General features: G+C 36.5%; 1 protein-coding gene across 1 annotated transcript in view; it reads left to right on the forward strand.

Annotated features, from left to right (window-relative positions):
• The first annotated feature begins 4,071 nt into the window (after nt 1-4,071).
• DYNC2I1 (dynein 2 intermediate chain 1) overlaps nt 4,072-13,441 on the forward strand; it is a 28,139-nt gene continuing 18,769 nt past the window's right edge. The window contains exons 1-7 of the mRNA XM_062621509.1: nt 4,072-4,263; nt 6,373-6,426; nt 7,958-8,390; nt 8,721-8,770; nt 9,390-9,710; nt 11,374-11,432; nt 12,569-12,626. Of these exons, the coding sequence (XP_062477493.1) occupies nt 4,087-4,263; nt 6,373-6,426; nt 7,958-8,390; nt 8,721-8,770; nt 9,390-9,710; nt 11,374-11,432; nt 12,569-12,626 (1,152 nt within the window). The 5' untranslated portion in view covers nt 4,072-4,086. The remainder of the gene's footprint in view (nt 4,264-6,372; nt 6,427-7,957; nt 8,391-8,720; nt 8,771-9,389; nt 9,711-11,373; nt 11,433-12,568; nt 12,627-13,441) is intronic.

A 13,441-nucleotide genomic window follows, 5' to 3' on the forward strand; every position in this document is an offset into this window, starting at 1 on the left:
TAAAGAGGTAACCACTGACCTCTTAGAGGTTCTGCAGGTAACTGACTTGGCCCCACACTGGATTTTGATGAAGGAACTGTGTGGTATGTAATTAGCACACCCATTGTTGTAACAGGGACAGAAGAGTCTTGTTAAAATCAAGACATAAACTCTGCTGCTAGAGAATACATAAGGTCAGTTACTCTATTACAAAGTTTTTCATAAAATGTTCTAGCTAAACACAAGTTATCTGTTTAATCTTTTTGGTGCTGATAAATTGTTTAATAATTTGCTTGAGAATCTTGGAATTGTTAATTCACATATTTCTCAATCCTATTGTTTAATACTTGTGATAGCAGTCTTCAGTGTGTCAAGAACTCTTGAAGATACTCACAGCACAGAGATTACTCTGGCTTTTCCTTAAGTGTCCTATAGTGAATTGTATCAGCTACAGAGCTGATTATGTTTATCTCATTTAGATAATATTTATTCTTTTCATATCCTGCTTTGTAGGCCTGTAGCTTTCTTAGAGTATTAATTAACACCTTTTGCTTGCAGCAGTCCTTTATACTCATTCTTAGCTGTATGTGTTTGTTCCTCCTTTTTACTGAATTCCCTTTTTTGCCTTTTTCAAACTCAATAGCTTCTACTGGAGTCAAAGCAGTATTGTCTTTTATCTTTACTTTGCATCACATCAGACGCTTTTTTCCAGTAATACTGGCACTTTTCTTCAGAGTAACTTCCAAAAATATCTTTTTAATACACCTGGGGTTTTGAGGATGATAAAATTTGACAAAATTGTTTATATGGTGAAAAAGAAAACCTAAGTTTTCCCATGTTCCTTGGATTTCAGATAAGAAAACATGTTTTGGAAGCAATTTTAATTGTGGCTTCTTGACCATTTTCAGTAGCAGTTAATCTTCCTCAAGAACAATGTTTCATATTATACATTATTTCACCCAACAGCATTATTTCAGTCTGATGCTTCTATTTTTAACCATTGCACAGAAATCTTTACTGAATAGAATTATGAGAATGTTTACTCAGGAGTTGGGTGTTTTTTTTCCTAAAAAAATTGGGAATTATTAATGTAAACATATTTTACATGAAGTTTCATCCTAGTAAATTCTCATGTTTTATTTTAACCAGCTGTCTCAACTTGCTCCAGATTATCTAGAATATAATACAAATATTTTCTGTCTACTTCAAATTATCCAATATATAGCACAAAGAAAAATCAGAACACTACCATACCTGTTCAGCGTACAGAGCTTCTGTTGTTTGAAACAAAACCATAGAGGTCTGATCCCCAGTATCACCCAATCTGGCTTCAGTTTTACTGAATGCATAAACTGTATTCTAATAATAAGATCCTCAAGTATTTATTGTTTCTGAAGAAAAATATACTTTCCACTAAAATGTGTTTCTTAGTAAATTTTCACAATAATCATAGTCTTCTTCTTCGCCCTCTTCCTCCCCCCCCCCGGGATTCTTACAAGTTATAGTTCAAAACTAAAGGCACAAAGTTTACTTCAGAGATCTGCATTTTTGCTGTTTCCATTTATGAACCTGGGGAACTGACTAACATAAGTATTTCAAACATTTTGCAAGAGGTCATTTATGCACCTCCATCCATAGTAATAATTGAGTTTTCTTCTTGTCTTCATACAGCCTCAGCAGAAATGAGTTGAAACCCAGAAAAAAAATATAGCTACAAAGCCTTTATTCTAACAAGTCTCTTCCTCAATATTAATAAAAATATTTCAATTTTTTTATATATATATATAATAGAGTCGTAATTTTTAAGCATAGTGGAGGGTTGCCATATGGTCCCTACACGGGTTGATACTTACAGTAATTTTGTGTAATGCTGTGGTGTGTGATTCCATACAGAGGTGAAGAAAAATGCAATATTGCTTTACAGGATTCGGGAAACATCCAAAGACAAAAAATATTTTATTACTACAGAATGTAAAAAGCAAAATTATTTTGTATCCCTGCTTTTCAGATAACCATGCTAATCAAGAAAATATGCGTACCAAGCCAGACAAGAGAAAAGCACACAGAAGCTAGAGTTGTCTTAAAATTCTCAGGGCTACCAAAAACTTTGTTTACAACGTATTTCTTTCCAAGAGAAGCTAGGGCATCCTTTTATGCTGTCTAGCAGTACAATAGATACATGCCATTTTATTGCCTACGCTGGCAATAGGGAGAAACTGTAGTTTACTTTTAATACATGGTGGAAACACTTGCACAAATATTCCAGTATTCCAAATGTGTTATTCCAGCTTGTGTTCTAATGCAGTTCAGTTCCACCCCTGCTTTAAGGTTTGAAAAGTTCTTTCTAAACCCTCTAGTGGTGCCTTCCCGCATCTGTAATTTTTCTCTTGCCATAAAGCTGCCTGACCAGTGTACGCTGATAGGAGTAAGAAAAAGCTACCAGCAGCAAAACCTAATTGGGGTGGGGGGGGGATGTAAAAAATACATATGTATATACTACAGAATAGATGGTAGGACCAGAACTTGATAAAAAGGTTTTTCTTCAGTCCAGTCTTTGGTATCACTGTCACATTTGGTAGTTTTAGTTACATGTATTTGCTACATTGTTGTTAAAAAACAAAATTAAATTAGAGTACTTGAAGGGATTTTTCCTGCAGCCTGTAGGACAGCATTTCTGTATCCTTTCCTAAGCAGATGCCTACTTCCTTGAGTTTCTAAGTTTTGCTAAAGACAGCTAAGTAATTCGTAAGAATATTTATAAATAGTTTAATATCCATAGATGCTTATATTTAGTGTATGTAATTTAGAATCACAGAATGATTTGGGTTGGAAGGGACCTTAAAGATCATCTTTTTCCAGCCCTCCAGTAGACCAAGTTGATCAAAGCCTTGCCTATCCTGGCACTAAACACTGCCAAGGATGAGGCAGTCACTTCTCTGGGCCTTTAAAAGTCACACATACAGTTAATGGTGGTTGGTTGGGTTGGGTTGGGTTTTTTTAATATGAAGGGCTGTTTGTTCCCCCTCCACCCTCACCCCTCAACTGCTTGCTCAGTTTGCCTTAGCTTTTCTGGTACATGGTAAAGAAAAGTATTTCATAGTTCAGGCAGTGAAGAAACTTTTACAGCATTTTTAATTTATTCTGGAAACATGAGTAAGAGGCAATTGTATCAAAGGTTTGTATGTATTTGTCAACTATTTAAGGCCAAAGGGTTAAAATTTATGTTTTAAGTCAGTTTGGCACACTTCTATTGCTCAACAGCTGGAATGTTTCTCAAATACAAAAATACCTCCTTTGCTTTCCCCCTCAGTAGCCAGTGTTCTACATTAGTAACTCATATTAACAGTAATACTTTTTTTTTTTTCTCCTGGTTGATATTTTGGTTTTTGTCGGTTTGGTTTTTTTTTTTTACTCTTAAAAAGAAGAAATAGGCAACAAAGTTAGAAATGCCTGAAGAAACTTTCACCCGCTCTTTTAAATTGCACGTTAATGGGCTGTAAATACCTGCTGTGAAAACAGCACACACCTTTCCTGCATGCAGTCATTGTTTCCGTAGTTTGTTTCACGTGTGCCTGGTAAGCTGCCACTTGCTCTCTGCTGCAGAAAACGGCTCCGCTATTTGTTGCTGTGTATTAACACCACCTTTGTTTCTACAGGTACTCTTCATACCTGCCTCTATCTGAAATCCTGGTGAGCTGCAGATTAAGATATCACCCTTAACATTCCCCCTTCCCCCCAGTAATCGTGCATGCCTCTTCTAGAAATGAGCCAACTACGACTAGGAATGGTTTAATGGTATACCTAACCCACAAAAGGCCAGTAGCGAACAGGAGGACAAGGGTGCTCTAAAGCCTGCCTGGGTGCATTCCCCGTCCCCACCTCTCAAAACAGTGCTCGCCTGGTCCGAGCTCTCCCCAAACCCCCTCCACCTCAGAAAACCCAGCAAGGCACCGCCTCGGGGAGGGGAACCTTCCTGCAGGCACCCCAGTCTGCCGCTTCTCGCTCAGAAAAGGCTGGGGATGGCCACACGCTAGCCTACCGCAGAGGAGCAAACTACGCCACGAGCGACGCTCCCCACACCCGCCAGGTACCCTCTTCCTTCCCACAATGCCCTGCGGTGGCCCCGGCGCTCATCCATCGCTCGGGCGCTCGGCTGCTTCACCCTCGCCGCCTGTTGCTAGGCAGGGCCGGACGCGGCTACCCCGGTTTCCTGCCCGCTCCGAGGCGGACGGTGGCGGCGGGAAGCGGCGCCCGCCCGTCCCCTCGCCAATGGAGGGTGACAAGGTGAGGAGCCACCCGGCCCGACTTCTGCAAATGGGGCTTTCGTCTCGCCCCTTCCGCTCCCTCTTCCCGTTCTAGGAGGGCTCTGAGGAGGCGCTGGGGGCGGTGGCAGCACGGCACGGCTTGTTCTTCTTCTAGGCCTGCTTCCGGCCCGTTACGCCTTAAGTGCATTGGTGCTAGAGAAAGCTATCCCCGAACCCCGCCGCCCCTCGCCCCCGCCACGCGTGTCGCTTGGTGTTACATAAGTCTGGGCATCTGTGGGGTAAAGGCATGAAGCTGCTGGTCCTGAGAAGCAACCTCCATGGCTACTCCTTGGGCACCTCGAGTCTTGTTTTGTCAGCTCGCCGATGAAATTCTCTCCCAAGTAGTGGTAGTAAGGGAGTCCTTACTCCTCTAGCAGAAGGATGAGTCCGTCTCAGCCACAGATTTTTCTGCAGGAGATAGGCTGTTTTATGAAAATATCCAAAGCTCTTAATGTTTCAGATTGTAGATAAAATATATTTAATAATTTATATGCCTGTAACAGCTAGTTGATGGGGTTTAGTTCTTTAGGAAACCACATAGCTTTTGCATGATGGTGTTAAATTATCAAAAGTTTGGAGAGCTCCAAAATGAAGCAAAATCACATGGACGTGTTGGCATCAGTGACTGTGGTACATATTCACTTGGAAAAGCATTAGTATCAAATCACTTTTATTGTGGCTGTGTGAATCTGGATTTTACGAGTGACTAGTTTGTGGTCATGCTGAATAGGAAACGGTGTAGGAAATAGAGTGTCTGGGAAGTAGTAGTATTAAAAACTTTAATTCAGATATTTCAGTAGTTGTGGTACATCAATAACCTCGTTAGTGAATTGTGATGAAAAGTTAATCTTTTAGATCAAAGTTTTCAGGTGCATTGGTATAAGGCTGCTGAAGACTCAGAGGCAGTTACGCTAACAGCCAAACTATGTGATAAAACCTCATTTTACTGTTTGTTTTCTATTAAGTCTATCACTTGTGCTGCTTATGTATTTGAGGACTCTTAAATAGGCAGTTAGTATTGAAAATAAGAAAGGTAAAGATTATATGTAAAAAATACTTTAGCCTTAAAACTACAGAAATTTCTCTGTTTTTCAGTTAACAGCTCTTAACTTAATTCTGAACATAATGTTCTGAAAACCTCCAGTCTTTCTAGGTTGAAGGAAGTCCCTGTTGAACTCTCTTGAAGAGTTTTATCTGAATTAGCAAGGTCTCCTGTTATACTTCATAAGATAACATACTTACTGTTTAGTTTAAGGTACAGATTCTTAAAGATTTTTATAGCACTTTTTGAATTCAGTAAACATGTCATAAGCAGATTAGCTCCTCATGCTCTCAGGTGGATGATTTAAGTTAAACCCAGAGTGGTTTAAAAAAACAGCCTTAATCTGGAAGTAGGCTAAATTGCTGTTCAGAAAACTGAGAGGGGATCTAACTACTGTGTTTAAATATCTAAAGAGGATCTGTGGAGAAGATGGAGCCAATTTCTTCTCCAAGATGGACAGTGAGAGAACAGAATATAGTAGCCCCAGCAAGGGAAATCATGACTCAGTATAAGGAAAACATTTTTAGTTGAGTGTGGTTAAACCCAAGAACCAGGTTGCCTGGAAAACCTCCAACCTCAGAGATAATTAAAACCTCACCGAAGAAAGTCCCTCACCAGGATTTTGAAGTTAGATCAAATATATCAGGAGATGGAACCTAATGACATCAATATATTGATTATTTTCCAGAAGTGGCCTCACTGTGTAATCCATTTGGTTAAGCATTGGAAGATCAATTTTAAGTCTTTCTTGAAGGGCTGCGCTGTTATCTACCATAGGCACTGACCTCATTATTGGTTATTCTGTGTGTGCAGAGTTGGATAACCCAGTAGAGGTCAGAGCTTCAGGCCTCTTCCAGATCTAGTCAGATCAGATATGCTGTAGCTATATACATTAGGGCTAAATCAAATTAATGCTTAAGTTACAGGATTCACTGGTACTTGCCATATGTACCTTAATCCTTGCCTTTGAAAACCTACTAATTGTTAAATGATTTACTTCAATCTGCAGATTGATTACTCAGGCTTTTGCTGTCTTTTCTGTTCCAGAGAAGAACCAAAGAAGATACCTGGAAATCAGAAGAACTTAGGAAACATCTTAGGGTAATTTTATTTGGTTTCTACTAGTTTTGGTGTTAAGCTACCCTAAAGCTCCAGAATTTATCGACAGTCTAGACACAGAGGGTTGCTGATTGTTCTACTAGCCACTTTGCCTTGTGGGATCCGTAATATCTCCTTAAGGCTTTTTGGTACACCAGATACTTTAAATCTGCATCACTGAATACAAACAATACAGATCTTTAAAGTGCAGCTGCTAATTGCCTTGCCGCAACTGACAGTTCTGGAATATTTCTATGCCAGAGGTTGGCCCATTCAGCTGTTTCTAGCTACACAAGTCATATAAGATTACAGATTTCTTAATAAGGTAAATGGAAAAAAAGCCATTGTTACAGTAATCACACAGCACATAATGGAGTCTGATTTACTGGCCATCCCAAATCCAAGTTAAATTTCTGCTTTATATGCTTACTCACTTTCATACATGTATATTATGTATTGTATTTGTTATCATCACCTATCATGTTTCTCATGAACTGGTTAACTATTTTAACTGGTCAAATAAGCATTCAGGCTCCAGTCAGTTACATCATTGATACTCTATCTTAGTTTTGTGCTATATATTTTTAAAAGCTGTTTTCCAATACGCGTCTTATTTTCTATGTCTTGCGCAGATCTTGTGCAGATCCTAGCTTCCTATCCATTGCATTTCAAAGATCCCCATGATTTCAGTGTCAGTGGTACAGTATTGAGTATTTTGTATTTTTTAGACATTCAGTAACGTTTCCACTACTTCCATGTGAGGTAAAGCAAACGAATTTGAGTTGAAATGCTTTAGTTCCAACAGAAGTGGTGTGGTTGGACTTTAATTTCTGTGAAACAGATGGATAAAGTTTAATTCACTTTATGAATCAACTATAATGAGCGAAAGTTCTGTTTGTTCTGCATTGAGTAAATAGCAGAAATCGTGGGTGTAGTGAAATCACTGGGAGTTGTGCTACTTGCTTCAGGAAGGTTGAAATACAATCTTATGACTTCAGAAAAATTTAAGAAGAGTTACATCCTCAAGGGATCTCGGTCAGAAACTTTTTTCAGTTTTTAAGCAGTTTTTATATGCTGCTTTCTGTTCAAGTGAAAGCTAATCTATTTTAAAGGCAGCTGCAGGATGCCCAGTTACTTATCATTATTGTTTGTATCTGTAGCATATTTTATAAGATGGCACAGTTCCTGTCCATGTGAGGTAACAGCTTTAAGGTGCTTAGTTAATTTTTCAACCTAGCTCTAAAAGGAATGCACAGTTCTGCCATAAATTTTCTTTTTTTTTTACCAAATTATTTTCAAATGCAGTGAAAATGCAGCTTATTATTTGTTTCATTTATTCTTTTTACAGTAAGTACAGACATAATGTTACCAGTTTTACAAAGTAAGCTTAGAAATATATCAGCATTTTAATACTGTTTGGGAAATGAAATTCACAGTTAGCAATATAGTATTTTTTTTCCACATGAATATGCTATATAAAAATAGATGGCTGAAGTGTAAATAATGCATTTTAATTTTGTTTGGTTTATTTCAGGCATTACAATCAGATAGTCAAAATGAAGACCAAAAGCACAGAGAAAATAAACTGCAAAAAGAGAAACCTGTTTATGACATAGACACTCATAAACATGAACGCAAAGACAGAGGGAAGAGCAAGGAAAGAACAAGAGAGAGAGAGAGATTAAAATCTCGTGAAAGAGACAGGGATAAAATGAGAGAGAGAGAGAAGTGGAAAGAGTGCCAGGGGGAAGGAGACCAAGTGAGATACAAAGATAAACTTCAAGAGTCAAGTCTGGAGAAAGAAAGATACAGTTTTCCAAAAGATAAATATAGGGAAAGCAATAGGGAACAAGAAAAAAAGCATAAAAGACATGAGGTAAAGCAAATAGATACACAAAATAATCTGAAGTCATTTGAAGGAAGAGATAAAGAACATCACAGAAGAAGAGAAAGCAGGCATCGTTTGGGTAAGTTGCTTTGGGTTTCTTTTCTACTTTGAAGTATTCAATACTTAGATATAAATACTCTGAAGCCATACCCCATCTGTACAGAGAGGCTAAAGACAGGCAGGTGTGAGTACCTATTGAAATGTATCTCTTTGGGGAATCTTGTGGTAATGTAGAAGTAACCAACATTGGAGAGAGAATTTCAATAGGACATTAAGGGTTTATTAGAAAGCTTTTAGGTATAAGGAAAAGTATGTCACTGAAATACTGTTTTCTCCAAACTAGAGTTAATTGTATACAGAGTTTGAGTATAATACAACTTTCTACTTAATTTATACATGTATTTTCTAGAGAAAGAGAAAACAAGTGAAGAGCAAGAAAGAAGACATACAGAAAAGAAGGTAAAGGAAAGGAATGGAATGAAGTGTTTCAGAATGGAAGAAGATAAAATTGTAAAATTGAAGAAACTGAATCAGATTCTAGTTCCTAAGAAATCAGATGCATAGATAGTAAAGCCCTCACAAGACGTGTACAAAACACACAACAAAATATATCTGAGCCATTCTATTTTAAGGACATACTGAGTTCTGTTTTTTTTCTTTTTTTTTTTTTTTAATGTGCATAGCGAACAGTGCTTTATTTTTGTACAGCTTTTTCATAATTTCCTATCTGCAATTTATGCTTTTATTGCAAGGATATTGGCAAGTATACATCCTATTTTATGTTAGACCACCAAGTAGACAAAGAAATAATTAATAATTTTTTGTGTGCAGAATACATAATTTGAAGAATTTCTGTGGCAAAGTACATGATGTCCCACAATAAATATCAGAATCTCAAGTGATAAAATAATTTGAAACTTGCCATAGTAGATTTAAAAAAAATAGTTGCTGGAAGATACCTGTGGCAGAAAGTGTAGATACTTACAAATCTGTCATTCTAGTGGTCAAAAATGGATAGATTTGTGAAGATAAAACAGTCTTGGAGATCTAACTCTTTGATGTTATTTTCTCTTTCCAGCATATTGATGCCAGAAAGAGTGTTGACAAATTTTTAGCCTACAAATTTGAAGAAGGTGAACGTGTACACAAGTTACAGAAAGATCAAGAGTTGGATAAGGAGCGAGAAAGAAGACACAGAGAAAAAAAAGAACATTCTGTTAGGACAGGAAAAGAGAGGCTTTCAAAAGAGAGAAGTCATAAACATTATGGAATAGAAGAGAAAGAAAAACATAAATCAAAGAGATCTAAAGACAGATCTTCCCATGGAGACAGAGAAGGGCAACCAGCAGAAGCTAGTGAGAGAGTAAAAAGTAGAGAAAATGAAAGAAAGAATCTTGGGGTTAGTATTGTTAAGACTTTAAAACATTATAGCTTAGTTTAATTGTTGATATATTATCATTGACAAGTTGAATAATATAGTCAACATTTTCTGAAATTTGAAGGTAGAGTGGTAAATTAAAATACTACATCTGCCTTTAAGTATCCTAATCGTTAGCCGATTCCTTCTATGAAATTTTAACTAGAAACTTGCCTATATATTAGAAACATCTTTTATTCATAAAATTCTTTCTTTATTACTATGACTTTGGAATTTTTACTAACACTTTGAGGTGAAGAGATTAGGCTGGAGGTCCATTAAATATATTGGATGCCTTTATAGGAAATCAGTATGATTTTAATAGAAGCTGTTTGATGCTATCTAGAAATGGAGCATGGTTATCTAACTCACAGGTAGGCACATGAGTATAGATACCTTCTATTTATGGGTTTTGCCTCTACTTCAGAAGCTATAGAGTATCTTTAATGTTTCTAGCACAGAGCATGGTGCTATATCTTGCTGACTTAATCAGCCTTTGACATTTTTGGGCTGTTTTTTATAATACAAGTACTCATTCTGCAAGAATGAGAGAAGTATACAGTAATCTGTAATCAGGTAAGTTTTATGGAACATAGAAACATTCATACAATTTAGGGTAGTTTCTCTGCTGCCTAAAGAGTGAAGATGTACAAGCTTCTTGAAGAAAAGTTCAAAAATATATTTTCTAGTAAAAATACTGGGCATCTTCAGTGTATGTGCCCACCAGAAGTGATTCCTATAACTGACATTCTGCAGCAGAATTCAGAAGTCTGTCGAGCTTGCTCAAGGCTTGACTTCCTTGGAAATCTGCTCAAGTAGCTGTTATAGAATATGACTGATACTGATGCTTCTGTCTCAGAGTTATGTTTCTCTTTTCCTGATGCTTGTGGACAGAAAAAAACATCTTTAACAACCTGTTGAATACGTTTCCAAACTTGGGAAAAACCCCATAATACAGAATGTAAGAGTGAGGTCCCTATACTGGGGCTTAAAAGTGCCTGTGACTGTTCTTCATCCCTGATGTGAATTGTTGCAGTCTATACTGTTAAAATCTCATTCTTTGAGACAGGCTGGCCACAGCCTACTGAGGTCAGCCCCTGGTCCCTATCAGTTTTTCTAGTCACGTGTAGGGGTTATTTGGGAAAGTGCTCTGGGCTCACATTTGAGCAGTATACACTGAGCCCAAAGCATTTTTTAACCATTGTTACTAATACACTAATGTGAAAGTATCCTACAAAAGTTGGAATTTACTCTGGTACAGCCTTATAAAGTTTTGTTAACCATAGAAGACTCAAGGTCCCTTCTTGTTTCTTTCCTGAAATACATTGCAGAAGAGGATGCAGCCAAACTTGAATCCCAGGTATTTCAAGTTTTCAGAAGCAGCTCATATTCTTTATATAGCATCTCTTTTTATGGGTGTTTATTTTCTTTGCTTACCATATCTCTAAGGAGGTGATCATTCTGACTTTAGTTCAAACACAGAATGGCTTACAGGCAATGACTGATTAAAAAAAATACTATGTCATTGAAATAATTCATTATTAACCTTTCTTACTGTTTAATATCACTACTGCTAATAGAAGTTCATAGACTTATTTTCTCCCATCATTTCTGACATGTGACTATTGTGACTTTTTTTTTATAGAATAGTGAATACAAAAAAGAGGAGAGGATTCAAGAAGAAAAGAGCCATCAGCATGTAAGGTAAATTCAGAGATTAAAAATAAAAATGTACTGTATGGTATCCACCAAGATTCAGTCGCTACCAAAACAATAAGCATGAATTCTTGATCTCAAATATCTAGGGTAAATAGAATTTTTTTTCATAGGCCTTTTGCCCAGCACAGTGGTAATTAAAAAAGAAAAAAATCTGTGGTTTGTAAAAGTGTATGTATTTATATGATGATTTTGTTTGGGGGTTTCTTCCCCCCCCCCGGTCCAGGATAACAAGAGATATTTTCTAATACTTGCAAACTGCGTATGTGTTAATCTGGATATTTAATGTGGGAGACAGAAATGCTGTATTATATCACCCAGAGATTCACTGTGCAGTCTTGTGGACACGTAGAAGGCTCATGATAAAGTATGTAGTACTCTCTTTTTTATTAGAATTTGTATTATCTCTACACAAAGTTACTACTTTGTAACTACAGAATAGTGATTACTAAACTGGATGTTATCTTAAACATTAATATGTAACAAGTTTACTCTTGTATGTGAAAGGGGTAGGCCAAGGTCATCCTTGGTAGGATCAGTAAAATGTCAGGATTATATTTCTAAGTACATTCTATTCTTAAAGTCCAATACTCTACTTATAAAATAATCAAATAGACTGTTAAGGAGCAGAGCTGGTTGTTGATTTTTCTCCTGCTCCCTCATTGCATTGTCCTCATAAATAAAACCCCTGAATGAAAGACAGTGTTTGAATGTCAGTCAGTGATTTGTGGCTTCAGGTCACATGACACCAATCTGATCTTCATCTCCAGTTTTCTGCAGATATCAATATAACTAATATATGTATGGGTTTAATAGTTTTTTTTCCTCCTTTTCTTCTGTTTTGATGCGATTACAGGCATTAAATTTGGACAAGGTTTTGTGAAATTCTGAGCTGATTAATCACTTGGCTGTTTCAATATAATTTTGTATCATAAATAGAGATCTATAAATGTATTTGTAGAATTCTTTCAGTTTATTGGAAGTTTCCAACTTTTTTTCTTTTCAGGAAAAGAGACTTACTTTTTATAAAGCAAACAATCCCCCCACACACACACCAAAACCAACACAAAACTAGTGCTTTCTTCAGAGTTAACTAATAAAATTTATTTTCTCTTTTTCAACAGGTCTGTGGAAGATAAAGGAAAACTCATTGAAAATGAGGAAGGTGACACAGGACAAGAGGTGAAATAGTTTGATTTTGGAATTTTGCATGTTGTGTTTTTCCTAGGATTAATAGCAATAACAATATGAATTTCAATATAAAGGTATTCAGAGATCAGGTTTGTATATATTGGTCTTTAGGTATCTCCTAACCTCTCTTTCTGGATGCAGCATTAGAAAAGTGATTAATTCTGTATAAATTGCAGGTAGCCATCTATTCAACTGCATATCTATGTATCTATCTATGTAGCTATTTCTATGTATAGTATCTTCTATGCATGAAAAAATAATTTTCAGTAAATGGGAAGAGTTTAGACATATAATACATCTACACATATCTGAAGTATATAATTTCTTTCTATAAACAGCTAACAGGCAAATAATGTCTAGTGCAAGCCAAGTAAAATGTGGTTAGCAACGTAATTCATACATATCTCTTAAAATAGTTGCTGTAAGAAAGGGAAAAGTATTTTTATATATATGCTTTTCACATATATATATATTTTAATATATATATGTTTAAAAGGACAGGTGCAGACATAACCAAGTTTTCAGCAAGTCTGAAGTGTAAGCTGAATGGACTTGGGTTTATTTGGTCCAATCTGTGCAGAAACAGCCTGACTTTACTATAAAAGGTTTTAAAATATTTTGTCATATTTTTAAATGTTTGTATCCATCCTCCAGAATCCAAATTCTGTTTTGGAATGTTGTAGGATTATGGTTCCAATTTAGGAAAATGTAGTAGTACCTAATGAAGACATCCCTTTCCATAGTCTTATGTTATGGGCATCCATGTATCTGTCGTATCTTTCAGTCATATATTTTTCAAAACTATA

Source organism: Pezoporus occidentalis, unplaced genomic scaffold (genome assembly GCF_034315485.1).
Source record: "Pezoporus occidentalis ecotype Australia unplaced genomic scaffold, CSIRO_AGI_Poc_V1 ctg23, whole genome shotgun sequence".
In the NCBI taxonomy this organism is placed as follows: domain Eukaryota; kingdom Metazoa; phylum Chordata; class Aves; order Psittaciformes; family Psittacidae; genus Pezoporus; species Pezoporus occidentalis.